The sequence below is a fragment of the Nicotiana attenuata genome, unplaced genomic scaffold (assembly GCF_001879085.1).
Source record: "Nicotiana attenuata strain UT unplaced genomic scaffold, NIATTr2, whole genome shotgun sequence".
Lineage (NCBI taxonomy): Eukaryota > Viridiplantae > Streptophyta > Magnoliopsida > Solanales > Solanaceae > Nicotiana > Nicotiana attenuata.
In genome coordinates, this window is record NW_017670530.1 from 471,268 (window position 1) to 498,294 (window position 27,027).

The 27,027-nt window shown below is 39.7% G+C and overlaps 1 protein-coding gene across 1 annotated transcript; it reads left to right on the top strand.

Annotated features, from left to right (window-relative positions):
* Nucleotides 1–6,656: 6,656 nt before the first annotated feature.
* On the top strand, nt 6,657–8,208 carry LOC109240617 (gibberellin 2-beta-dioxygenase 1-like). Its single transcript, XM_019407284.1, has 3 exons — nt 6,657–7,246; nt 7,339–7,687; nt 7,770–8,208. Exons 1-3 carry the CDS (start codon nt 6,846–6,848, stop codon nt 8,016–8,018), a joined length of 999 nt encoding a protein of 332 aa, XP_019262829.1. The 5' UTR covers nt 6,657–6,845; the 3' UTR covers nt 8,019–8,208.
* The last annotated feature ends 18,819 nt before the right edge of the window (nt 8,209–27,027 follow it).

Consider the following 27,027-nt stretch of genomic DNA (forward strand, 5'->3'; position numbering starts at 1 on the left):
AATCTATGTCCAAAATATGTCCCCCTCCCTTTCTAGGCCGGCTTCCTTGGTTTAATATAGGGTTTAGGGCTTAAAATCCCGTGTTTTGCACATAAGTCCCTGAAATTTTCGCCTCCAGCCGCGGTGGAGCCGCGGCCAAACATGCCTTCTGATTCTTCAGTTGTCCGCGACCATCTTTTACCGCGGTTCTGCCGCGGTCGCAGTGGAATCGTGGTTTTTCACCCTGTTCCGTTCGGAATTTGGAACAATGTAAAACATGAAAGTTGTAGCCCTTTGAGTTAGCTTTGCAACCATATATTGTAGAGCCACAATGGAGTTCTGAGCAAAAAGTTATGTCTATTTTACTAGACAGTGCGCAATATACCTCCTCAAGTCTTCGTTCGTACTTAATTATCAAATTTGACCCCCGAACACGATCCCGGCTTAATTCCTTGAGCTTTTACTCAGACTTCAAAGCTTCAAATCACTTAAATTCATTCCATAACATCTATATAGCTCGGAATCACACCTACAAGGCATAAAACACACAATTAGTGCAAAACACTAGCGATTAAAGCGCAAACTCAATTAAAGTGCAGTAAATTCGAGTGTAATAAGCGACTAAAATATGCAATTATAGCCTATCATCAACACCCCACACTTAAACAATTGCTCGTCCTCGAGCAATCAAACTCCACTTTTTTTATAGACACGACCTTTTTAAACAATTCTCCTAACTCATCACACCAAGAGTATTTAAAATAGACTAAGCACAAAAGCGTAACATCTTCACCTCAAGATTTGACTCACAAGTACCACACGTTATTCACAACTCACCCACTTACTCTAATATAGAGGTCACTGACATTATCTTTCCTTCATGAATCAAGTGCCCTCACACAACAAAAGAGAGTAGTTCCACACAATAAAATTTACGAACACTTAGGAACTCAAGATAGAAAGAATTCACTCACTCTCAGAAATAACATTCATATGCCACAAAAGATACACCATAAGCTTGCCCGTAGTGTACTACTCCACTAATCGAGCTCATTCAATCTTGGATCAATTAGGACTTTATTTGGTTGTAATGTAGGCTACGGGACGGGTAGGATACATTTAGATATAAGAGTGACTACACCTCCCTAAGCACTTTAATACATATACTTTAACATTCAACCCCATACTTATGTCAAACCAAACTCCACCTTCACATCAATTTATATTAACCCATACTTCTTTAAGCACAGTTACGTCAAGAGCCACCACTTATCAAGAATTTTTTTTTCAAAACAATCCAACTATTTTATTTTCAATTCAAGTGGCTCTTCCTTTTTCAAAACAGTGCACCTTTCTCCTTATTTCATTAGTTCCACTCAAAAGCCAAACCAACCACCCCACACTTTAACTTTTACAAAGTTCATAAACAATTCAAGTGCTTATGAGAGGTTACAATGGTTCAAATAGATGGTTAATTCCAACAAATGGGTAAGGCTTGTAATGTGGTTGCCAAGGAAACAGGATTACAGGCTCAAAGGGGTTAACTACGATACATAACAATTAGGTGAGTAAAATATACATATCTGGCTCAACAAGAAAATGCCTATATCACTTCCAAGACTGAACAACACTACTATTTCGCTTTGCAAACACACGGGGCAAGTTCTAGGCATCAAATGCAATGCACAGAATAACACAAAACCTTACACACACATGGCACATAACTCACTCAGGAATGGATTCATCAAGACACCCTAGTCAAAGCAGTTAAGCAAAGTTAAGATAATACAACTTAAGGTACTTCTACAAGAGTCAAAAACTGAGCCTAAGCGTCACACCCAAAGTACTCACTATTCTCAAAGGCATAACAAAGTCAAGAGATATTGCTTTATTTCAAAGCACAACACAATGGCTCTTATTCCTTAAAAAAAAACTAACTACACCCGGTTCAAATAAAACCCTTGGAAAAGAATCGCGGCACAAAGAAAAACCAAGGGGTAATTGCTACACTACCTAACAAAATAAATAATCTTTTTGGTATTTTCTTTAGACTTACTTCCCTCAAGAAAACTGTCTAGAAGATCCGTCATCAGGAAAAGTCCAATCTTTTAAAAAAAACACAGCTAAAGTAGCATGAAAAACCACCCAGACAATCTCCTCACCCCACACTTAAAATTGTGCATTGTCCCCAATGCACATCCATACATACAAGAAGGTAAAAGAAACTCCCTGGTAGGCCAAAGGCCAAAGCACTAGCCGCTCATGGGGTACTCAGACTTCTCCCAGCTTGGTCCTTCGTGCGGATACCTCACACTTAGTTCCAACCATTTCATTTGTTGGTGCATCCTTCCAATACCTTTGCTTTCCATCCTCCTAGAAAGTAAAAAAATTGACACTACAAAAATAACATAATAAAAAAAATATAAAAAAAATAAAAGAAAGCAATAAAGCTGGGTTGCCTCCCAACGAGCGCTTGATTTAACGTCGCGGCACGACGTGAATCACTTTCTGCCTTCACTTTGAACTTATGAATCGGACCCCAAGTTTTGATTCTGCTCTATGATCATGCTCCTAGGGTGGTGGAACGAATCTGGCTGGCCCAATAAAATAATGTAGTATTCTGCACTTCTTGGCCTTTAGATGAGGTGTGTAATCCCGATTTTCTGGCAAGAAGAATTCCAGAATGTAAGCACTTTGTTCCTCATTCCTCGACTCCTCAAATGGCTCGGACGACTCTATTTCCATATCATCATCTAAACACAATGTGGAAAAATGCTTGGAGTGAGGACCAATGCGCTCAACTACATGAACATTGGGACTGTCTACATTCTCAACACTAATGACAATAGAGTCAACAAAATATGTATCCTCAATATCCTTGGTTGACTCTAGTATCTCTTCTACAACATCGACATCTTCAAAATCTAGTGCGATTGATTGTTGGTGTTCTACTCTAGCCTCCTCCTCTAGCTCATCCTCGTATTTTTATAAATCCTCCAGTAATATGGCAATTTCTACAGCCCTTTCTTGCTCATATTGGCTACTATCCACAGTGTCAACTTGTTGCGCTTTACCAGGTTCAATTAATTTATTCGCTTGAGCCTCCAAGTTATGAATAGTCGCCCCTTGCCTTTGTACCCGCAGTTATATCTCATCATATTATTTCGTAAGGCACTTTAGCATATCCTCGATCTCTTTCAGGTCCTCATACCTGGGTTCTTTGCTCCTATTAACTTCACCAGAAAAAGAAGAACCATCAAAGTAAGGGGTTGGGGGAAGGTAAGAAATATAAGCACAACCGTGAAAGTGACCATCTTGACCACCACACATATCACACACATTCCACACATAAGATTGAGTTGGTGCACAAAACTCGCTCTCAGGAATATTTTGGTAATTTTGCCCTAAGTGGTTTTCTTCACAACATGCATAAGGAGGATTAAAAGTAGAATTACCAACATCTAAATTCTCATAATTCCATGATGCCATGTTTCTCAAATAAAAAAAATAAAACTAAAATAAAAAATAAAAAAATCAAATAATAAAATAAAAGTTCAAACTTGAAACCTAGCAGTATGTACACCTACAACTACACCGTTAGTTCCCCGGCAACGGCGCCAAAATTTGATCTCGCCCAACTATGCCTTATAAAAAAGACTAAGTGGTCGCTGCAAATATAATCCGGTTTACAAGTCCGGAGTCGAATCCCACAGAGAACTAAGGTTTAGCTACAACTGTTCACTATCACCAAGAAGACAAGCTTGAACAATTCCTAACTTATAGATATTAAGATTCTTGTGTTTAACTACTTAACTAATAAATTAAAATAGTAAATTAACAACTAACGATACTGAGGGTTAGAGAAAAGATTAAGGAGGTCTAGAGTTATGATTTCCCCTATTGTCGGAATCCTTCCCGCTATGTCTTCTATAATTTCGCCTAAGTATTCTCTACCGATCATGAGCACTCTTATTACCGTAAATCTCTCCCGAGTAATTACGACAATTTACTAGACGCACTCTCCCGAGCTACGCTAGCTGGCTTTTAACACAGCTCACTTCAGATCGCACCCAAGGCTTCGTTATCCCTAATCCCACCTTTAAACCCTCGGTTATTGATCCCTCATATACTCTGGGAGTGGTGTTGTTCAACAATTACCTAAATATGCACTCTCTCCCGAGTTATGCATACTAAATAGGCACAGCTAATTGAGAGCTCTTCAACCAACCACAATATAAACGTAGTTGAACAAATAGAGAAAAGCTATGGCTCAATTATATAAAAACATAACAAGAATTTATCCTACAAAAGGTTCTATCAAAACTCTAGACAACAAATTAGCTATTCATAATAGTATGTAAAACTACAATACTAAAGGTCATAACCAACAATGAAAAAATAGGAAGAGGAAGGAAAAACTCGTAGAAGAATTCTCCGCCTTGCTCCCAATGTGTTCTTGCCTCCTTAGGTCGAATCTATGTCCAAAATATGCCCCCCCCCCCTCTTCAAAATAGGTTTAGGACCCCTTTTATACAAGTTGGAATAGTGTAGGGCCGAAATAAACTTGTCCCGGGCGAAATAGGACTTCTTTTTGACGCCTGGAGCGGCGCGACCGCGGCCAAAACGCGGTAGGACCGCGGCCAGACAAGCTCTCTGATTTTCTGCCGCAGTCAGTTCCGCGGTCGCGGTCGCGGTTTCGACCGCGTTTTTCACCCTGTTTCGTTTGGAATTTGGAAAAACGTAAAACATGAAAGTTGTAGCCCTTTGAGTTAGTTTTCAACCATATATTGTGGAGCCCAAATGGAGTTCTGAGCAAAAAGTTATGTCTATTTTACTAGACAGTGCGCAATATGCCTCCTCAAGTCTTCGTTCGTACTTAATTATCAAATTTGACCCCCGAACACGATCCCGGCTTAATTCCTTGAGCTTTTACTCAGACTTCAAAGCTTCAAATCACTTAAATTCATTCCATAACATCTATATAGCTCGGAATCACACCTACAAGGCATAAAACACACAATTAGTGCAAAACACTAGCGATTAAAGCGCAAACTCAATTAAAGTGCAGTAAATTCGAGTGTAATAAGCAACTAAAATATGCAATTATAGCCTATCATCATGTAATTATTTATCAGCTCCTTATGTTTACACTAGACCAACAAAAACAGTTAAAAGTTAAATGAGAGTATATAATTAATTGTGAATAAATAAGAGTAATAAATGTATGAAAAAATTTATATTAGCATTTATTCATTTGATGTAAATATTAATTACAAGTAAAATTTATATGTACTATTTTATCTAGAGATGTTTTTATGTACCTTGTTATAAAAGAAAGACTGTAAAGTAAATAAACTGATGACAAGTGTAGAGAGAGATTGATATATTATTCAACTTCAAACTGATGTACATAATGAACTGAAAACTCCTTTATTTATAGAAGAAAAGAAGCAGCTGCAGGGCTTTTCAAGAAGCAGCTGCAAGGCTTTTCAGGAAGCAGTTGCGAGGCTTTTCTTGAGCTGCTTGTAAGCTGTCTGCATGAGCTGCTCGCAACCTGCTTGCATCAGCTGCTTGTAGATAAACTTCAATAGAGTACTAAACGGATAATCTTATTCAAGAAGATTATCTATAGCGGAATAACAAATGGACATCCACAATATAATATTTTTATAACATACCTTATAATATACGATACATTTTAGTTCAAGCGATTAAAAAATATGTATCACAATTAACTAAAAGTTTAATGATATACTTGGGCACCAAGTCAAATTAAAGAGACAAGAAATATTAGGGCAATCCTTCAGTTATTATCTTTGAGGTATAGGGTTTGGGGTGCTCGCGGGGTGGGGGGGGGTGGGGTGGGGGGGTGTATTCGGATTTCCCTATAAATAGGGAAGCAGGAGCTGTATCCAAGTGTTCACTACTACATAGCTACTCTCATACAGTTAGAGGTCGTTTGGTAGCTGGTTAGAAGAAAGGTTATTCATGTATAAGGGGTAACATAACTTATACCATGTTTGGTAGGCAATAGTTATTTTGTATAAAATTCTGCATAACTAATACCATGTTTGGTTGACATTTTTCAATTATGCATAAATAATACATGTATAAGTTATGAGTCAATATGTGTATTATTTTATGCGGGGTAGAAGATGGAATAACTAATACATGTATTAGTAATACATGGATAAAATACTGAAATGACAAATTTACCCCTATCACTTTACACATAAGGCTTCCTTATTTCTCTGCCAACCCGTCAACAGGTTTCACTTGCTTTCACTTGCCAACTATATACCTTGTCTTCTCTCATTTTTAAAGAACAAACTAGCAAAAGCAAACTTGAGAAGCCACTAGAAAATGGAAATACCAAAACTAAGAAGTGAAAATCAAATATGTCTAAACTTCACATAGTTCAGTAGTATGACGAAGAAGTGAAAGTAACACCCAAAGTTCCTAACTAAATTGTTTCCTACATAAATGGAAAGAGAGAAAAAACAATGCAAAAGAAGGCCAGGGGTATAGTTGTAAACAAGCATTTAACTTTAAAATTTATATAATGTATATCAATTTCTAATATAACAAACCAATATTCAAAAGAATAATCTCTACATAACTAATACCTGCATAACTAATCCCTGCATTACTTATCCCTGCATAACTAATCCCTGCATAACTAATACATGTATAACTAATACTTGCATAACTCTAACCGGCAACCAAACGACCCCTTATTATTACCTCAAAAGCTGCTCCTCTTAGAAACAAGAAATACAGCCAATACTAATACCCAAGTTTTCATCTTTTGATTTCGTTGTCAAACATAATTATTCCTCTATCATTGTAAATTTCACCAAGCAACTATGGTGATCTTAACTAAACCTGGCATTGACCATTTCCCCATAGTCAAAAACTGCAAATCATCCTCATTCTTCAATGGTGTTCCATTGATAGACCTCTCAAAACCTGACTCAAAGAACCTCATTGTTAAGGCCTGTGAAGAATTTGGATTCTTCAAAGTCATTAACCATAGCGTCCCTATGGAATTCATGACTAAACTTGAATCAGAAGCCATCAAATTTTTCTCTTCTCCTCTGTCTGAGAAACAAAAAGCTGGGCCAGCTGATCCTTTTGGCTATGGAAACAAGAAGATTGGACCCAATGGCGATGTTGGTTGGGTCGAATACATTCTCCTGTCAACTAACTCTGAATTCAATTACCAAAAGTTTGCATCTATATTAGGTGTAAACCCGGAAACAATACGGTAAAATATTAGTAGAAACAGAGACTATGATGGTTTACTGCTATATATATGCATTTATCTCTTCTTAATTATATCTTTCATTTTCATTGCAGGACAGCAGTAAATGATTATGTGTCAGCAGTAAAGAAAATGGCATGTGAGATTCTTGAAATGTTAGCAGAGGGATTAAATATTCATCCGAGGAATGTTTTCAGTAAGCTTCTAATGGACGAGAAGAGTGACTCTGTTTTCAGGCTCAATCACTATCCCCCTTGTCCTGAAATTCAACAATTTAGTGACAATAATTTGATTGGATTTGGAGAGCATACTGACCCGCAAATCATATCAGTATTGAGATCCAACAACACTTGCGGACTTCAAATATTACTCAAAAATGGACACTGGATTTCTGTCCCACCTGATCCAAATTCTTTCTTCATTAATGTTGGTGACTCATTGCAGGTACACAACAAAACTAACCAATGGTGTTTTGGTAGCTTCTTCTTTTGTATAAGAAACTGAAAGAAATGTATTTTGACTGCAGGTAATGACTAACGGGAGGTTTAAAAGTGTAAGGCACAGGGTATTGGCGAACAGTGTAAAATCAAGGCTATCAATGATATATTTTGGAGGACCGCCATTGAGTGAAAAGATAGCACCTTTGGCATCATTAATGGAAGGGGAAGAAAGCTTGTACAAAGAGTTTACGTGGTTTGAGTACAAAAAATCTGCATATAAGACTAGACTAGCTGATAATAGATTGGTCCTATTTGAGAAAGTTGCAGCCTCGTAATTATTGGTCCAACTTCTTGGAAGGATTAGTTGTACAGATGTTCCAATGGAGTTAAAAGATATCCTAATTCCCATATATAGTAAACTTTTGTGTATTTTCTTTCTCTTGTAGATTTTCTTCTTTATTTCTTTTCTCTCATACTGTTCTATAACTACTTCTCCAGTTAATAATACAAGTTCAATGTCATAATTATCAGTTATATGTATACTAGTGTTACGCGTACCCAATGTTAATGAGTTCAACATTTTTAGAAGTCTCATAGTACAAAGAAATATGGTCGAGTTATAAAATTAAATTTAAAGAATAAATGGAGTATAGATTTTATGTAAATTTTTTGAAACAATGAATATATGTTGACTCTATTTAGTTGAATGGACAAAAGGTCATGGGTCCCNGTCATAACATCATAAGCTCATAGTTACTGGTTATTTTTGTTGCTTAACGGTTATAGAGAATTGTATATGTTTTAATTGCGATTTGTGAAAAGCAAATAGGAGAATGTTGCTATTATAAGTTTCTAATTATTTGTCCACAAAAAAGTGTTTATTCACTTTGGCTTATTTCATTTTTAGAAAGAATTATAATTACTTTACGTAATTCAAATAAAGAAACAATATATATAAGGTAAAATTTTAATTTTAAAGTCTTAAATATTAAAACTTTTCACAATTTCAAATAAGGATGGTATATATATATATAAAGTTTTAGTTGATGTTGAAGTCCCTAAGTAGATTAATATTTCTTTTTTTTGCCTTCCATTTTAAATTTTAAAAAGTCATAAATTTAAAAAATAGCTTAAAATTGAGTGAAATCTAACCAAATCCACCGATCAGTCTGTTTCATCTTAAGTTCGAGAAATACGTTGATTAATTTCTCAAATTACAAGAAATAATCCTGAGAAAAAATCAAAGGAACAAATAAAATTGTATCCACAAAAATTCATGGATAAAATTATTTTCTTCAAAATAAAAGACACCAAAAGTGAAATTCTTAGTTTGACCAATTTGTTAGAAACTGACAGACCTTTAACTCGAGAGAAAGGGCTCTTCAATTGTTACACTATGATGTTGGTCATATTTCTATATGTTATAATGTTACTACACTCATGTTTTAACTGTTTTTTGATGCTATTTGATCTTTAAAATGTCCAACATGGGTTAATTATTGGTTTTATGACTAATTGAGTTGTGTGTGATGATTTAGGGTGTTTGGAGTGCACACATATGAAGAAAAGGTGCTCTAGCTATAGGAGAAGAGGTTGGATACGTCGCATCCAACCTAGGAAAAATCGTACTTTGTGTAACCTTTGGCAGTGAAGTCGGGCCATAACATCCTTAGCATCCGCACATGGGCACATGAGATGGAGGAAAAGCATCCACCCTAGCATGAGTTCAACATTTTTAAAAGTCTCATAGTACAAAGAAATATGGTCGAGTAATAAAATTAAATTTAAAGAATAAATGGAGTATAAATTTTATGTAAATTTTTTGAAACAATGAATATATGTTAGACTCTATTTAGTTGAATGGACAAAATTTCATGTGTCCCTCTAGATACAAGTATGTGCTTTGTCATAACATCATAAGCTGATAGTTACTGGTTATTTTTGTTGCTTAACGGTTATAGAGAATTGTATATGTTTTAATTGCGATTTGTGAAAAGCAAATAGGAGAATGTTGCTGTTATAATTTTCTAATTATTTGTCTGCAAGAAGGTGTTTATTCACTTTGGCTTATTTCATTTTGTTTACCCTAAAAGGGATAACAATTGAATTTATACTGTGATTTTAAGGACACGTGATTTACTTAGCACAAACTGAGAGAAAATGTAAATTGATACTGAAATTAACTGCAAATATAAATAAAGCAAATCAATTGAAATGTATAGCTTTGATCCTCGAGCTGGGTTGCCTTCGAATCAAATGGATATTTCGCCGGAAAGTATGAACAAAGTGACAGAAATATCGAGAGCTTAAGAGAAAGAGAATATATTGCTTTATGTAGCGTAAATATGATGTCCTTTACAAGTGATCAGACCCCCTTTATATAGTAGGGGAATCCTACTCTTGGTACAATTCTTAATACACTAAGAAATCCCATGATTGGCTAATTAATCGGCCTCCTATTGATACGTGCCAGGATTTGCGCCGTGATCCTCGCCCGATTTCGGATATTTCGTCTTTCCGTTATTCAATCCGGTAAGCTTCCCTCGATCTCCATCTTATTTGGTACCGATCTTGGTCGATCTCAATCTTGGTCGGTCTCGGTTTTGGTCGGTCTCGATCTTAATCGGTCTCAGGGTTTCGAGCTTGACAATCTAATTCTGCACCATAGTCTGATATAAATCGAAGCCGATCCTTGACTTATCATGCTCCAGCCTCGATTAGTCTCATAAAAAGGGCAAGACCGATTTTGACCGTATGCAGATAGTCCCCTCATTTTTTGGAGAGTAATGACAGGAAACGACTTGAGCCCTCGATCTTCACCTCGATACATCGTGACATAAGCACCATGATGTAAGCAACAGAGGTAACCAAAACGTCTCGTCGGTACAGTTTCCCAAGCATTTAACGTGTGCCAGTCGACGGTCGGCCACTACCGGATTTGAACCGTCGGCCCCCGTTTTCGAGCATAGACGAGACTCGAGACCGAGGTTGGATGGACCATTTGTCTGAATAAAGACCTCGGACCTGATCCCTGCCGAAGACATGTCGTTTCCTGAAAAATGGAACATGAATCATAAGTATTGCTTTGCCTTGAATATCTAAGTTTGCCGTTTTACCTCTCATCTTCTTTCCTCATCTATGTTTTTTGTGTTGCAGTTGCGGCCCACGTACTGGAAGTAATCCCCGATCTCAAGAAATGGGTCGAGGGCTTAGTATTGCAGAAGTCTTACTCCGAGATTGCTTAGACGGAGTTATCAAAGGGTCAATGGGAGGATCGTAACCACGATAGTTTTCTTTCTTAGAATGGTAATCGTTCGGGTCCTGTGTCGAGCTTACTCGTCTTTTTTCATTTGTAGGCCTCGGAAAGGATGTAGCAATAAGTCCCCCGTGTGGTGATGAGGAAATCTTTCCCTCACTATCTGTCTTGAAGCCGGTGAAGGAGAAGAAGAGGAAAAGGGCTTCGACTTCCCCGAACTCTGAAGGGCAGAAATCCCAAAAGAAGACATCCCGTAAACCTAAGGGGAACGTCATCCCTCTAACTCTGGAGTCAGTTCAACGGCTAAGGGATCAGGCCGAAGAAGATGAAGAAGAATAAGACTCCAGGCTGGTGGCTCGTGTACAAGCTGGCACCGAGATTCAACGAACTACTGGGCCGGCGAGAGCTAAAACTGCTCTGCCTCGATTAGACGAAGTCCTTGAGCCAGAAAAAGCCGAAGATGCTTCACCTCGTGGTGAGAAGGCTATCGAGGAGGCGGTCGATGCTGGTGCAGAAACCATGCTCGAGGCTTCCCGAAATGGAGGTGGTGCCCCGAAAGATTTACATGGGGTGGTAGATATCGGAGATTCTCCCTCCCTTTCTTCATCCATTGAGTCGATGATGCATGAAGCCCAGGTGGTGGAGTCTTGCCACGGGGAAGGGGTCCATGGAGCAGAAGACCCTTTCCATGGCTATTTCGTTGGAGTGGAAGGTGTCACCGGTCTGGGTGACTTGGATGTACTGAGGAAAAGCTCGAGTGAGGCCTCCTCAAGCTTTAAACTGTCCAATCAATTTTCAGCCCCCAGTGTCGATCCCGGGCGTAAGCGATCAATATTTCGGTCTCGAAGGAAACTCGTGTTCTTTCTGCCCTCGTAGGGTTGGCTAGCTATCATCGATGCTTGGTCACCGAAGAAGACAAAGCTAAGATGGATGAGGTGGAAGTTGTTTGTTTGTTCAACGAGGCCCTGTATGCTCTGAACCGGGTAAGTTCGAGGGCCATTCCATTATCACTTTTTAAATTTGAATTGTGGATGTTCTAACATTTTCTTCCTTAGATGTAGTCTTCGGTGTTTCATCATGAGGCCTTTCTTCGAATCCGAGAGGAGCGCAAGGCCGAGGTTCGGGGCCTCACTGAGAAATGTGATACCTACAAGGTTCTCAGTGAGAAGCTTCAGGCAGATTTAGTGAAGGTTCGAGATGAGCATGCTGAGATGGATAAACATGTATTCCGAGTGTTGCATGATAGTGAAGATGAGTTTGAGATAACAACTAATGATCCGTTTCTGTAGGTTTGACAGAGGCTTAAAAAAATCAAGGACCTCCAAAGGCAAATAGATGAAGTACGAGCCGAGGCTGAAAAGTTCAAGGAGTGTATGGACATCTTAGCTTCATAAAAGAAGGTCATTCAAGCAAATTTGGAGTCTCCCGAGTCTCAGCTTTGGGGTGCAAGGGAGAAAACCTCGGTACAAGCAAAGAAATTGAGGAGCTTCAGTCTAATTTAGCCAACTTGGCCAAAGAGCTCTAAGTGGCCAAGTCTGAGGCAGCAGTGGCCAACACCAAGGCCCACGCTAATGCGACCCAATACAAGGTCTATGTCGAAGCTACCCAAGCACAGGTCAGAAGCATGGTGGTTCACGCGAAGTGGCAAGCTCAAAGGAGGCCCTCGAGGGAAGCCGTGCTCAGGGTTTCGATATATCTGCTGAAATTGAGATTGCCAGAGCAGAAGAACCAAGGTCTCAAAGACTAGCTTTTCCTGAGGAAGACTTCGAGAGTCTGAGTGAATCTGGTGGAGAAGACTCCAAGGGCGAAGATGCTTCCTCCGATAAGGACCAAACTGCTTAGGCTTTGTAATTTTTGCTTTTATGTTGAGGCCGGTCGAACTTTGTAAAGAAATTCCAACGGGCCGTGTTGCCATTGTAAAAAGATTTTGATGAATATATGAAACTTTTTCCCTTCTATGGCTTCTGAATCTGTTGTCTTTTTGTAAATTCATGTAAGGGTCAAAACGCCTTATCATAAGATTATGAAGTTGTATTCGAGGGTCCAAGGTTTGAGATGGTAAGGATCGATAATAAGCATTGCCTTCGACCGTTTCTAATCGATGGACCCTAAATGATTATTCGAACTTGAGCTTATGTAGCCCTTAAGCTTAATGGTCGTGTGAGGACTTGCTCGAACTCGAAATAAGGTAGCTCTTAGGCTCTCTAGTCAAGTGAGAATGACCTCTCGAACTCGATGTAATGTAGCCCTTAGGCCTTTGCAAATTTTATATTTGGCCGATCTGGCCTTTGTAAAAAGGTTGTTTATGTATGTGTATATATATATATATATATATATAAGGCTTTCTACCCCTTTTCGGCTCTCAAATTTTTTCCTTTGCTTTATCATTCGTATTTGCAAAGGTTGGAATGCCTTAGCATGAAATAGTAAGTTCGTGTTCGATGGTTCAAACAAAACCTTATTTTTATTGCCTTTCAGGTTAAGGCGTTACCGGGGTTCGAAGTTACCGAAATTGTTTCCCGAAAATATCTTAAGTTCAAGATTCTACCGAGGGTAGCCTTTTAGAACCGGTTATGAAAGAATTTTTTTTTTTGAAGGCCTATTTTTGTTACGGGTTTCGGACGTCTCCGAATTGTGTTAAATTGGCCGTAGCCTTTTAGTTGGGTGTAGCCTAGTGAGCTCGCTTTCCCGAGTTATCCGGACTTGCCTAAGATAACAGTCCCCGAGTGGGTATGGCCGTGGCCTTTAAAATTCGAGGGTTTCCTAAGAGGTCTTATGCCGTCGATGTTCAATAGTTCAATATGTTCGAGTTTATTTTAAGGACGGTAGTCCCCGACTATTGGAGTGATTATCCGAACTCCGATTGCAATCAGCCCTTGAGCTCGTTTTCATAATAGAACGAAAGCATGGGTTGTAAAGTGGAAATTTTCCCAAGACATTAAATATTTGAAGGGAAAGTACTTTTCTTTATTCCTGTCAAAAATATTCACACATGCATACATGTTTTATGTCAGGGCTCGAGCAATTTATGTTGGCATGGTTCGTTTTGACCATTTGTCCCTTACAATAAATCCTACCTATTGAGACCCTTCTATTTCGAAATAATTTCCTTGCTAGAACAATTCAATATCCAAGGGTAATCCTCCCCAATATTCGAGGTTGATTGTAAAGAAATCTCGGATACTAAAAACACAATCTTTGACACCGATTCGTGAACGACCTTCTATTCTAAGTTAGCACGATCTACTGTTACCTCGTTAAAAAGCTTGCCGAAAAACCCATTTGAGACAAAGAACGGTTAAAGGGAAAAGAGTGCAATGCGTGCTTTCAGACCTAAAGGCTTCGTGCCGCTTCTTGTCGATAAACAGCAAGTGTTAGTCAAAAAATAGAAAGAACTCAAATGGGTTCGTACCTCAGCAGTAAGACCGTTTGAGATGAGTTACGTTCCAATTATTCGGTAGTTGTTCTCCGTTCATCGTTCCGAGCTTATAGGATCCTTTCCAAGTGATTTCCAGAATCTGGTACGGCCCTTCCCAGTTCGGACCCAATATCCCTTTGTTTGGATTTCGGGTGTTTAATGTCACCTTCCTCAGAGCTAAGTCACCAATATTAAAATATCGAATGTTGGCCCTTCGATTGTAATACCTTTCGATCCATTGTTTCTGGGCAGCCAATCGAACAAAGGCAACTTCACGTCGTTCATCTAATAGCTCTAAGCTCGTATTCATGGCCTCGTCGTTCCATTCCTTCGTCGCATGTCGGAATATGATTCTTGGCTCCCCAACTTTGACCGGTATTAAAGCTTCGGTGCCATAAACCAAAGAGAGCAGGGTAGCCCCAATACTGGACTTCGAAGTTGTGCGATACGCCCAAAGGACTTCGGGTAGAATTTCTCTCCATTTTCCTTTGGCGTCGGTTAACCTTTTCTTGAGGTTTTGTACTATGGTTTTGTTGGTCGACTGAGCTTGCCCATTCCAACTAGGGTTATAAGGTGTTGATAAGATCATTTTGATCTTGAGGCCTTTTAGAAATTTGGTCACCTTGCTACTGATAAACTGTCTTCCGTTGTCACATGCAATTTCGGATGGTATCCCGAATCGACATACAATATGGTCCTAAATGAAGTCGATGACTTCTTTCTCCCTGACCTTCTGGTAGGCATGTGCTTCAACCCATTTAGAGAAATAGTCAGTCATAATTAAAACAAATTTTGCCTTACCTGGTGACGATGGAAGAGGGCCAACGATGTCCATCCCCCACTTTATGAACGGCCATGGGGATAAAACTGAATGTAGCAGCTCCCCAGGTTAATGAATCATCGGATCATGTCTTTGACATTTATCACACTTTTTTACAAACTCCTTCGCATCTTTTTCCATATCAGTCCAGTAATAGCCGGCTCTGATTACCTTTCGAACCAGTGATTCGGTGCATGAATGCTTCCGGCATGTGCCTTCGTTGACTTCCCTCAAAACATACTCGGTATCTCCCGGTCCTAGACAAATTGCTAGAGGACCGCAAACATCCTTCTATGTAAGGTTCCATCTTCGGAGAGGCCAAATCGATCTGCCTTTGTGCGCAGGGCCCTCGATTCCTTTGGTTCCGAGGGAAGTTTTTCGTTCTTCAAGTAGTCTATGTATTTATTTCTCCAATATCAGGTGAAGCTTGTGGAGTTTATCTCGGCGTGGCCTTCTTTGACCACTGACCTCATGAGTTGTACGACAGCCCCCCGAATTGAGTTCGTTGTCTTCAACCGACGACCCTAGGTTTGCGAGGGCATCGGCTTCGCTATTTTGATCTCGAGGCACATGTTGCAATGTCCATTCCTTGAATCGGTGTAGAGTTACTTGTAGCTTATCCAGGTATCTTTGCATTCATTCCTCTCGAACTTCAAAGGGTCCCTTAACCTGATTCAGAACGAGGAGGGAGTCGTATTTGGCTTCGATCACCTCTGCTCCCAAGCCTTTGGCCAGTTTGAGACCTGCAATCATGGCCTCATATTCGGCCTCGTTGTTAGTCAATTTTACAATTCTAATAGATTGTCTAACCCCGTTACCTGTGGGTAGTTTTAGCACAATGCCGAGTCCGAACCCCTTTACGTTCGAAGCACCGTCCGTAAAGAGGGTCCAGATCCCCGAAGATGTAGCCGAGTTGACTAATAGTTCTCTTTCAACCTCGGGTACTAGGGCCGGCGTGAAGTGTGCCACAAAGTCTGCCAAAATTTGAGACTTGATGGCTGTTCGGGTCAATACTCAATATCGTACCCGCTGAGTTCTTGGGCCCATTTGGCCAATCGCCTCGAAATCTCGGGTTTATGCAAAATATTTCGAAGAGGATAACATATGGGATGACATTGAAAGTATGGTTTTAGTTTCCTATATGCACTTATCAAAGGAAATGCCAACTTTTCTAGATGAGGATATCTAGTTTCAGCTTCACCTAGGGTCCGACTAACATAATAGATAAGGAATTGTGCACCTTGTTCTTCTCGGACTAGGGCTCCACTTACCGCTATCTCCGATACTACCAAATATAAGTAAAGTTGTTCATCTGCCCTCGGCGTGCGAAGCAGCGGTGGGCTCGACAAGTACCGTTTAAGCTCCTCCAAGGCCTGTAGGCATTCCAAAGTCCACGCGAAGTTATTCTTCTTCTTCAGCAACAAAAAGAAATGATGGCTCTTATCGGAGGACCTCGTGATAAATTGGCCCAGGGCGGCTATGCACCCTGTTAACCTCTCCACGGCCTTTACGTTGTCTACTACCGTTATATCCTCGATAGCCTTGATTTTGTCGGGGTTGATCTCGATTCCTCGATTGGATACCATGAAGCTGAGAAATTTGCCAAAGCCAACCCCGAACGCGTATTTTTCTGGGTTGAGCTTCATGTTGTATTTCTTTATTATACTGAAAGTTTCCTGCAAATACTTCAAATGGTCCTCTGCTCGCACTGCTCGCAGGGGTTTAACTAGCATGTAATCAATATAATTTCCACAGATTTCCCTATTTGTTCTTCGAACATTCGGTTTACTAGGCGTTGATAGGTTGCACCAGCATTTTTTAGTTCGAATGGCAATACATTATAGCAGTAAGTACCATATTTGGTAATGAATGAGGTCTTTTCCTGGTCTTCCGGATTCATCCGTACTTGGGCATGCTTTATTTAGGTATTTGTAATCTACACACATTCTAAGTTTGTTTCCCTTCTTAGGGACTACTACTACGTTCGCTAACCATTCGGGATATTTTACTTCCCGGATGGACCCTATTTTGAGAAGTTTGGTTACGTCTTTGATGAAAGCATGTTTGACCGGACTAGGGCCTTCTTTTTTTCTTCACCAGATGGAATTTTGGGTCCAAGCTTAGTTTATGGGTGGTAATTTCTGGTGGGATCCCTGCCATATCGAGATGGGACCAAGCAAAGCAATCCATGTTAGTTTTAGGGAATTGAATAAGTTTTCTCTGAGCTCGAGGGCTAGCCCCGTGCCCATGTATACCTTTCTTTCGAGCTGATGTTCGATCGGTATGATTTATTCCAGCTCTTCGACCGTTGACTTCGTGGCGTCGGAATCATCGGGGACTATGAAGGATCGAGGAACCCCGTAGTCATCATCCTCGTCAGTCCCTTGTTTCCTTGATTAGGTCGAGGCTGGTTTCTGTGGTGGTTATTTGACCTCTACTTTCCCTTCGAACTTCACCCTTTCGTTGATGAGAGCGCCGATATCGGAATCACTTTGTCGATGGAAAACATTTCCTTGGCGGCGGGTTGCTCCCCGTAGACTTTTTTGACTCCCTCTGGCATTGGGAACTTTAGAACCTGGTGAAGGGTAGAAGGCACTACCCTCATGTTATGGATTCACGGTCTCCTAAATAGGGCATTATACCTTATATCGCCCTTGATCGCATGGAACTTCATTTCTTGGATGGTCCCAGCCACGTTTACTGGCAAAGTTATCTCGCCTTTGGTGGTTTCACATGCCATATTGAAGTCGTGAACGCGGGCCGTGGGTACAACCTAATCATGTAGGCCCAGATGTTCTACGACCCTCGATCTAATTATGTTGACCGAGCTACCTGGATCAACCAAAACATATTTAACTTGAGTCTTATTCATAAGTACAGATATTACCAGTGCGTCGTTGTGGGGTTGTTCGACCCCTCCAACGATCATGTGGATCACTTGCAGTGGTTCTTCTTGCTCATTCTGTCTATTGGAATCTCTGTTTTTGAAGTGATTCTTGGCCGGATAGCTTAAGAATTCCCGAAGGTTCCCCTCATTGAACAATCAGGCTACTTCCTCCCTTAGTTGCCTGCAATCTTTTGTTTTATAGCCATGGGTACCATAATACTTGCATATCCGGTTGGGATTTCTCTGGGCCAAATCGGTCTGCAGAGGTCGACGCCATCTAGTATCCTTGATACGTTCGATGGCTGATACGATGGCTGATGTATCTATGTTGAAGTTATAATCTGACAATCGTGGTGCTTCTTTGGGCCCGGCATCCCTGTCGAAACCACCCTTGCTCATGAGTCCCCGTGAACTTTGACCTCGATCATTTCTCCTCTCATTCCGTGCAAAGTTTTGCCCAGACCCGCTGCCTCTACGGTCTCTGTTATATGGTTGATATCGTTCTCTATTCAACCTTGTTTCTCGGTCGATATCCCTCCTGATCCTATCCACTGGCCTGTTAGGATAAACCGACCCGGAAAGAGTCCCAGTTGATCATCCTCGATCCCGATCTTCGATTGATACCGATTATGTACATCGGCCCAAGTGACAACTGGATACTCGGTCAAGTTTTGCTTCAACTGCTGTGAGGCTATGGAACTCCAAACATTGAGGTCTTGAGTGAAATCTTGAACGGCCCAATCGTCGGTGACCGGTGGCAAATCCATTCGTTCCATCTGGAATCGAGTTACGAATTCCCTAAGCATCTCGTTGTCCTTCTGCCTTACTTTGAAAAGGTCTGACTTTCTTGTTGAAACCTTAATGGATATGACGTGTGCCTATACAAAAGAATTTGCAAGCATAGGAAAAAAATCAATAGAATTAGGTGGTAAATTATGATACCATATAATACCACTGTCACGACCCGGATTTCCCACCCTCGGGAGTCGTGATGCTGCTTACTCGTGAAACCTAGGCAAGCTAACTATTAAGGTTTTAACCCATTAGCAAACAACCCAAACAGATATAACAATAACTAAAGCTAAATAGATGAAAAGTGCCGAAGAGTTATAACAAATTCAAATAATCCAGTACATGTCTACCCACGAATATGGTGTCACAAATTCACGAACATTTACGAATTTCTACAAACAAAGGTCTAGAAAGAAAAGTACAATTGTTCTCGGAATGAAAAGAGACAGCAGAAAGCTAAAACAGGGAAGGGGGACTTTAGGCTCTACGGACGCCAGCAGATCTACCTTGGTCTCCCTGGGCTGAAGGCAGCTACCTCAGCTACTCACCGGGTCCGGTACCGAAATCTGCACAAAAGAGTGCAGAGTGTAGCATCAGTACAACCGACCCCATGTATTGAGTAAGTGTCGAGCCTAACCCCGGCGAAGTAATGACGAGGATAGGGCACACAACCATATAAACCTGTGCAGTTAAATCATATACAAACAGAATCATAATAACATAAATCAACAGAATAAGGTGGGAAGGGGGCATGCTGCGGGGAATATCAGATTCTAACAACAAACCAATAGAGAAGCATCAATAAAGAACCATAATGAACATCATATATATATCAACAGGAATAATTAAACGGTAACACGTGAACGACACCACCTTCGTGATTTTACTCTCGTCCTCACCATATGAAACAACAGAAACGACACGACATCACCCTTCGTGCATTATTCCTCACAATATCGGCACGGCATCACCCTTCATGCATTAACTCTCAAATCATGGCACGACATCACCCTTCGTGCATTAACACTCATAATATTAGCACTGCATCACACTTCGTGCATTGCACTCACTCACAATATCATGCACGACATCACCCTTCGTGATTTACACTCTTCCTCAAACAATAGAAACAATACGTCCCGGCAAGGGAATCAACAATATCAACAATAACATCCCGGCAAGGTAATCAACAATAACATCCCGGCAAGGGAATCAACAATATCAACAATAACATCCCGTCAAGGGAATCAGCTATAACCAATCTCGTTTTCAACAATTACTTTACAAAATGAAACTCAACTTGAGTCAATACTCAACAATAGTAAATTACCAAGAAACCTTCATAAGCTTTGTTCAACATTGTTAATCATAAATATGTGCATGAACGATACATAATAGAGCCACAACAATCATGATATAAGACTCACGGGCATGCTTGACACCAACGTATAGATACTCGTCACCACACCTATACGTCGTACTCATATTAACACATAGCAAATAAGACCACAACTCCTATTTCCTCAAGCTAAGACTAGGCCAAACACTTACCTCAATTCCACGGACAAGATTAAGCCTCAACTACCGCTTTACCTCTCGGTTCCACTTCCAATCCGCTTGTATCTAGTCATAATTTACTTAATAACATCAATAAATGCTAAATAAACCAATTCTAATGCATGAAAATAGATTTCCCATTGTTTTCCCCAGAAAGTCAAAAATCGACCCGGGCCCGCTTGGCAAAACCCGAAGTTCGAAGCAAAACTCGATCACCCATTCACCCACGAACTCAAATATGTAATTAGTTTTGAAATCGGACCTCAAATTAAGGTCCAAATCCCCAAAATTTAAAAATCCTAACTTCTACCCAAGAACCCCAATTTCCCATGAAAAACCCTAGATTTTGAAGTGAAATTATGCAAAAAGATGAAATAGATTGAAGAAAATGAGTTAGAAATTATTTACCTATGATTTAGGGAAGAACTTGCTCTTGAAAATCCCGTCTGAAATCCCACTTAATAGGTGCAGTTATCGCAATTGCGATCAGGGGTTCGCAATTACGAACCCTAGGAATTTTTGCTATCTTCTCATTTGCGAAGAAAAACGTCGCAATTGCGACCTCCAGCCTATTTGGGCAACCTTCGCATTTGCGAAGTTTATCTCGCATTTGCGAGAAAGGCTGGCCTTGAGTTCTTCGCATTTGCGAAGTAAAAGCTCACATTTGCGGCCTCTGATTACATCGCAATTGCGACGCCTGATCTCGCAATTGCGATGCCTGATCTCGCAATTGCGAGATCAGGGGCCTGCTACCCAGCTGCAACATACCATCAATCTTCCCAAGTCTAAAATCACTCCGTGGCCTATCCAAAACTCACCCGAGCTCTCGGGGCTCCAAACCACATATGCACACAAGTCTAAAAATATCATACAGACTTGCCCGTGCGATCAAATCATCAAAATAACATCAACAACTACCAATTTAACCTCAAATTCATGAAATTCTTCAAGAACATTGAAATTTCCATTTTCTCAACTAAAGGTCCGATTTATACCAAATCAACTTCGATTCTTACCACATTTCACAGGCTCGACTTAAATATTATTTTACACCTGTACCGGGCCCCGAAACCAAAATACGGGCCCGATACCATCAAGAACACATATCATTTCATTTCCAAAAGTCTTTATATTTTCCGTCAAATAATTTTCTTTAAAAATTATTTTCTCGGGCTAGGGACCTCGGAATTCGATTACTACGGGACCGTCGGAACACGAGTCCGGGTCTGTTTACCCAAAATATTGACCGAAGTCAACTTAATTCCATTTTAAAGGCAAAACTTAGCATTTTTCTCAAATTTTTCACATAAGGGCTTTCCGGATATACGCCCGGACTGTGCACGCAAATCGAAGTAAAACAAAATGAGGGTTTTAAGGCCTCGGAACACAGATTTGACTTCTAATACACGAGATGACCTTTTGGGTCATCACAAGCACCCTTCGATAGAGTCTCCCTGAATTTCTTCAGCAAGACGGATTCAATCTCGTCATCTTCCAAGTCATTTCCTTTGATGGAACACGTGTACGAGGTGACATGTTCATTGGGATCACTCGTCCCGTTATACTTAGTAATCTCAGGCATACGGAACTTCTTGGGGATTGGCTTTGGAACCGCACTTGGGGGGAAAGGTTTTTGTACATACTTTTTAGAATCTAGTCCTTTCAATATCGATGGTGCCTCAGGGATTTGGTCGAACCTGGTGTTATAAGTTTCCACCTTCTTATCATTTTCCTCAATCTTCTTTTCCCCTGTCTCAATCCGCTTTGTCAGTTCTTCGAGCATCTTCATAATAGCAGGATTGGTCTCCAATTTCTTCTACTTCGATTTTCTCGAAGACGATTCGACCCTATGTACAACTTCTTGGGATGGCTCGAGTTCGACCCTTGATAACTGTGATTTTAACACATTTTATGCCCATACTTGCCTATGCTTTATGTATGAATTGTCATAAAATAGACCCAGAATGCTTACAAAGTGCACTTGATTGCAGGTTTGAGCGACAAGATGACAAAAGTGAAAAATCGGCTCGAAACGGAATGAAACCTGCTCAAGTGTCAACAATCATTGAAGTGGGGACAAGAGGACCTAGCGCGGACCGCACTGATTTGCTGCGCGGCCGCGCTAGGAGATTCAGAGAGTATGCATTTCAAGGGTGTCCATGCGCGGTTCACGCTCCTTTCTACGCGGTCAGCGCTTTTGTCCACGCGGTCGCGCTTCATTGTTGCGCGGTCCGCACCCATTAGCCTGCACGGCCGCGCTACCTCTTTGTGCGGTCCGCGTCCCCAGCTTCAGAAGTGAGTGATCGAAGTCCAAGACCCCTACGCGGCCGCGCTGCATTTCTGCACGGTCCGCGCCAGCCCCGCAGGGGTATTTTTGTCTAGTTTTTCTAGCCTAGTATAAGTAGAATATTTTATTATTTCTAGGTTAAGTTTTATATATCAGATAGCAGCAGCACTCGTGAGACTCAAGTTTTAGCCTATTTTGGGCATTTTCATCTTGGTTTATCGTGGATTCTTGTAGATTAACATCCTAGTTAATTAATATGTTGATTTTATCTACTACTTCTTCAATTTCTGTTGCTATTATGTCTAGCTAAACCCATTAGCTAGGGTTGTGGCTCAACCCTAGTGTGGGTAATTAATGGGTGTGATTGTTTAATGCTTGAATGATGTTGGGTGTTTGCTATTTGGGTTAATTTTATGATTTAACTAGGATTTGGTGGTTGCAAACACTAAGTCTAGCTTAGTGGGTCTTGACTCTTCTTGAGAAAGAGTGTCTGTGACTCCAAAATTAACCCAACAAGGAATTGGGATGGACCCATGAGAATGGTAGTCCCAATTAACGGGTTAAACCTCGAGAGAGTAATTACTCAACTTGAACCCTAAGTTTCTTGGGCTTGTTGGCCTACCCAATTGGTCTCTCGAGAGTCAATTGGGCAAAATCACTCTTTCTACCGAGAGGTGTGAGAGTGAGTGCAATCGTGCAACGGTTATAGCATAATCCCCATAATCATCATTCTTGTATTAGGAATCTCTACCCGTTAGTTGACCACCTAGGTAAATGCCACGATCCTAGTTTCTTTCTCTATCTTGCATACAACCTAGAATTACTATCTTAGTATAATTTAGTTATAATTAGTAGTTGTTAAATTGTAGTTGATAATCATAAAAACCCAAGAATGATAGAAGATCAATTAGAAGCAAACACGCATTTCTAGACTAAGCAAATATCCAACTCCCTTTCTAGCTCCCTATGGAAATTGACCCCGATACCACTATTGGGTAAAAGTATTAGCGCCCACTTTTCCTAAGGTCGAGTCCGCTGCGCGATCAACCCTGCTTGGCGTTTAGTTCTAATTTTGGAGCTGAGCTATTGCTTCCTGTTAGGCATGCAATATTTTGAAGATTACCCGCAGGTTGATCCCGCCATCTTCATCGTCGTGTGCATTTTGAGTAGCTGATCGAGTACCCCCACGAACGCTGCTTTCGGGATCGACGGCCAAATTTCCATAGATGGCTACATGCAAATTGATGTCGATTGGGTCTATAACCGGAACTCCATCGAGTCCAGCAGGAGGTACAACGTTTCCTGGTGCAATGTTCTCATTCTCGCCGTGGTGGCTATGATCATTGTTAATTTGTTGAGGTGCTGACTGAGAGTTTGACATTTTTTAATCCTGTAATCAAAGACACTTCGAAGAACAAGCGTAAAATAGTGTGTGTATAGAAAATTTGTACCAGGAAATCACTATTATCGTTAGCCTCACGGTGGGCGCCAAACTGTTTACCCTAAAAAGGGATAACAATTGAATTCATACTGTGGTTTTAAGGACACGTGATTTTCTTAGCACAAGCTGAGAGAAAATGTAAATTGATACTGAAATTAAATCAAATATAAATAAAGCAAATCAAATGAATGTATATCTTTGATCCTTGAGCTGGGTTGTTTCGAATCAAATGAATATTTCGCCGGAAAGTAAGAGCTTAAGAGAAAGAGAATATATTGTTTTATGTAACGTAAATATGATGTACTTTATAAGTGATCAGACTAGAGGAATCCTACTCTTGGTACAATTCAAAATACAGTAAGAAATCCCATGATTGGCTAATTAATCGGCCTCCTCTTGATACGTGCCGGAATTTGCGCCGTGATCCTCGCCCGATTGCGGATATTTTATCTTTCCATTATTCAACCCGGTAAGCTTCCCTCAATCTCCATCTTATTCGGTCCCGATCTTGGTCGGTCTCGGTTTTGATCGGTCTCGATCTTAATCGATCTCAGGTCTCGAGTTTGACAATCTAATTTTGCACCATAGTCTGATATAAATCAAAGCTGATCCTTGACTTATCATGCTCCAGCCTCGATCAGTCTCACTAAATGGGCAAGCCCGATTTTGACCATTCTTTTTTAGAAAGAACTATAATTACTTTACGTAATTCAAATAAAGAAATATATATATATATATATGTATATATATATATATATATATATATAAATCATAAATTAAAAAAATAGCTTAAAATCTAGTGAAATCTAACCAAATCCATCGATCAGTTTGTTTCATCTTAAGTTCGAGAAACATGTTGATTCATTTCTCAAATTACAAGAAATAATCCTGAGAAAAATCAAAGGAACAAAAATAATTGTATTCAAAAAAATTCATGCATAAAATTATTTTTCTGGTATAAAAAAAAACTATAAAGTAAATAAACCGAAGACAAATATAGAGAGAGATCGATATATTATTCAACTTCAAACTGATGTACATAATGAGCTGAAATCTCCTCTATTTATAGAAGAAAGGAAGCTGCTGTGTAAGCTACTACTGCAAGTTGCTGTGTAAGCTGCTACTGCAATCTGCTGTGTAAGCTACTTGTAATTTGCTGGTAAGCTGCTACTGTACCAGATATAGATAATCTTCTACTGGGGGTAATATTTATCCATAACGGAGTACGAAATAATAAGATTCTTCAGGAGGCTTATTTCCAATAGAGTACTAAATAAATAAACATATTTACGGCGAAGTCCCATATAAATAAGTTTTTTGAGCAAACTTATTTATAACGGAATCCTAAATGAACATCCATAATATAATATATATTTATAACATTTTCTTCAAAATAAAAGACACCAAAAGTGAACTTGTTAGTTTGACCAATTTGTTAGAAACTGACAGACCTTTCTAGAAAGGGCTCTTCAATTGTTACACTACAACTAAAAAGGGACCTGACAATAGTCTGAAGTGTAGTATCACATCAATAAAGTCCACGGCTCCTACAATATTGCCACGCTCTACCAAAGGTTGGAGCGTGTTATTGGTCATGGGATGGAGAAATGATTTTCATCAACGAGATTTTAACAAAAAGAAGAAGTAAATACCTTAATAAGTAAGATGGTTCGATAAAATTTACCTTTACATATATCATATATTTAGGGAAGGGAATTCGGATGAACCTTCATTCCACTAGCTCAGCAAATTGCTACTGCATTTCTTTAATCGAGCTGTTATTTTTGTTACATATTGTCACCATCAACATGTTTTGTGAAAGAAAAAAAAAATCTGAATACTGATACAGTATTTCACAGTAGTCGGTTAACAGTAATATACTACGACTAAATCCATAAACTCCCACAGAAAAATGTCACGAGAAGTTTCAGAAAATTGGGCTGTTCGGGAAAAAATGAGTATATACTTATAGTATATACTTATAAGTTAATCATACATATTTGTTCACAAACAACTCAACTTTTAAAAGGATTATTACTTAACAAGTATACTGCATGCTTTTCAAGTTAAAATTCTTATTTTGATAGCATAAAGGATATATTAATAATCTACTTGCATGAGATTGATGATTTATAGTCACACAAATATTGATAATTTATTCTATATTATAAATTTCAAAAATCTTCTTTTTTTAACTTAAACGTCGTATCGAGTCAAACACATGTCACGTTATTAGGACGGAGGAAGTACGTATATATGTATACAAGTTGAACTTGTTATAATATCCCTTTGTAAATCTTATGTGGCGAGTGGTGACTATATGTGGATAACCATTAACCTAGGATGGTGGGGTAGATAGTAGATACCTCTAGATTTTGAAAGGTATATCTTACCAAACATGTGATGCATGCTTATCCAAACGCTAATTTCATGCAAATTATTTGATAAAAAGTAAAGTCTTCGATCTTCTCAAAGGGGATAGATTGGATATGCTACACTTCACCAACCAGCTAGATCAGGACGTTTGCAGAATTTAAGCTGCCTTTTCTTCCCATTTATGGGGAACATTTGAGAGCTCTCTCTTAACCTCGAGGGAAGAAATTAGCACTCTCCGTACGTGCCACTAGGATTTCAGATGAGGCACAGTTATTATCCACTTTATAATACATGTACACTTTTTTAAACTCGACAGATAATGAATTCATTCTTGTATTCTTCTCCATTTAAATATCATGCGGCAAAGTTCTACGTGTGCTTATGATGTTGTGTTCACAGAAGTTGCATACGCAATTGCTAAAGATAACTGTGTTAATTAGCATAAGATATCCATCTATTTTACCTTTTTCTGATTCACAACGGATAGAATACAAGCCACGTGCCGCTCGG

Bases quoted from the DNA above. Each gene is read 5' to 3' on its own strand.
- LOC109240617 (XM_019407284.1), top strand. From the start codon at position 6,846: ATGGTGATCTTAACTAAACCTGGCATTGACCATTTCCCCATAGTCAAA. The intron at 7,247-7,338 runs GTAAAATATTAG...TTTTCATTGCAG, and splicing joins GTAAACCCGGAAACAATACG to GACAGCAGTAAATGATTATG. The intron at 7,688-7,769 runs GTACACAACAAA...TTTTGACTGCAG, and splicing joins ATGTTGGTGACTCATTGCAG to GTAATGACTAACGGGAGGTT.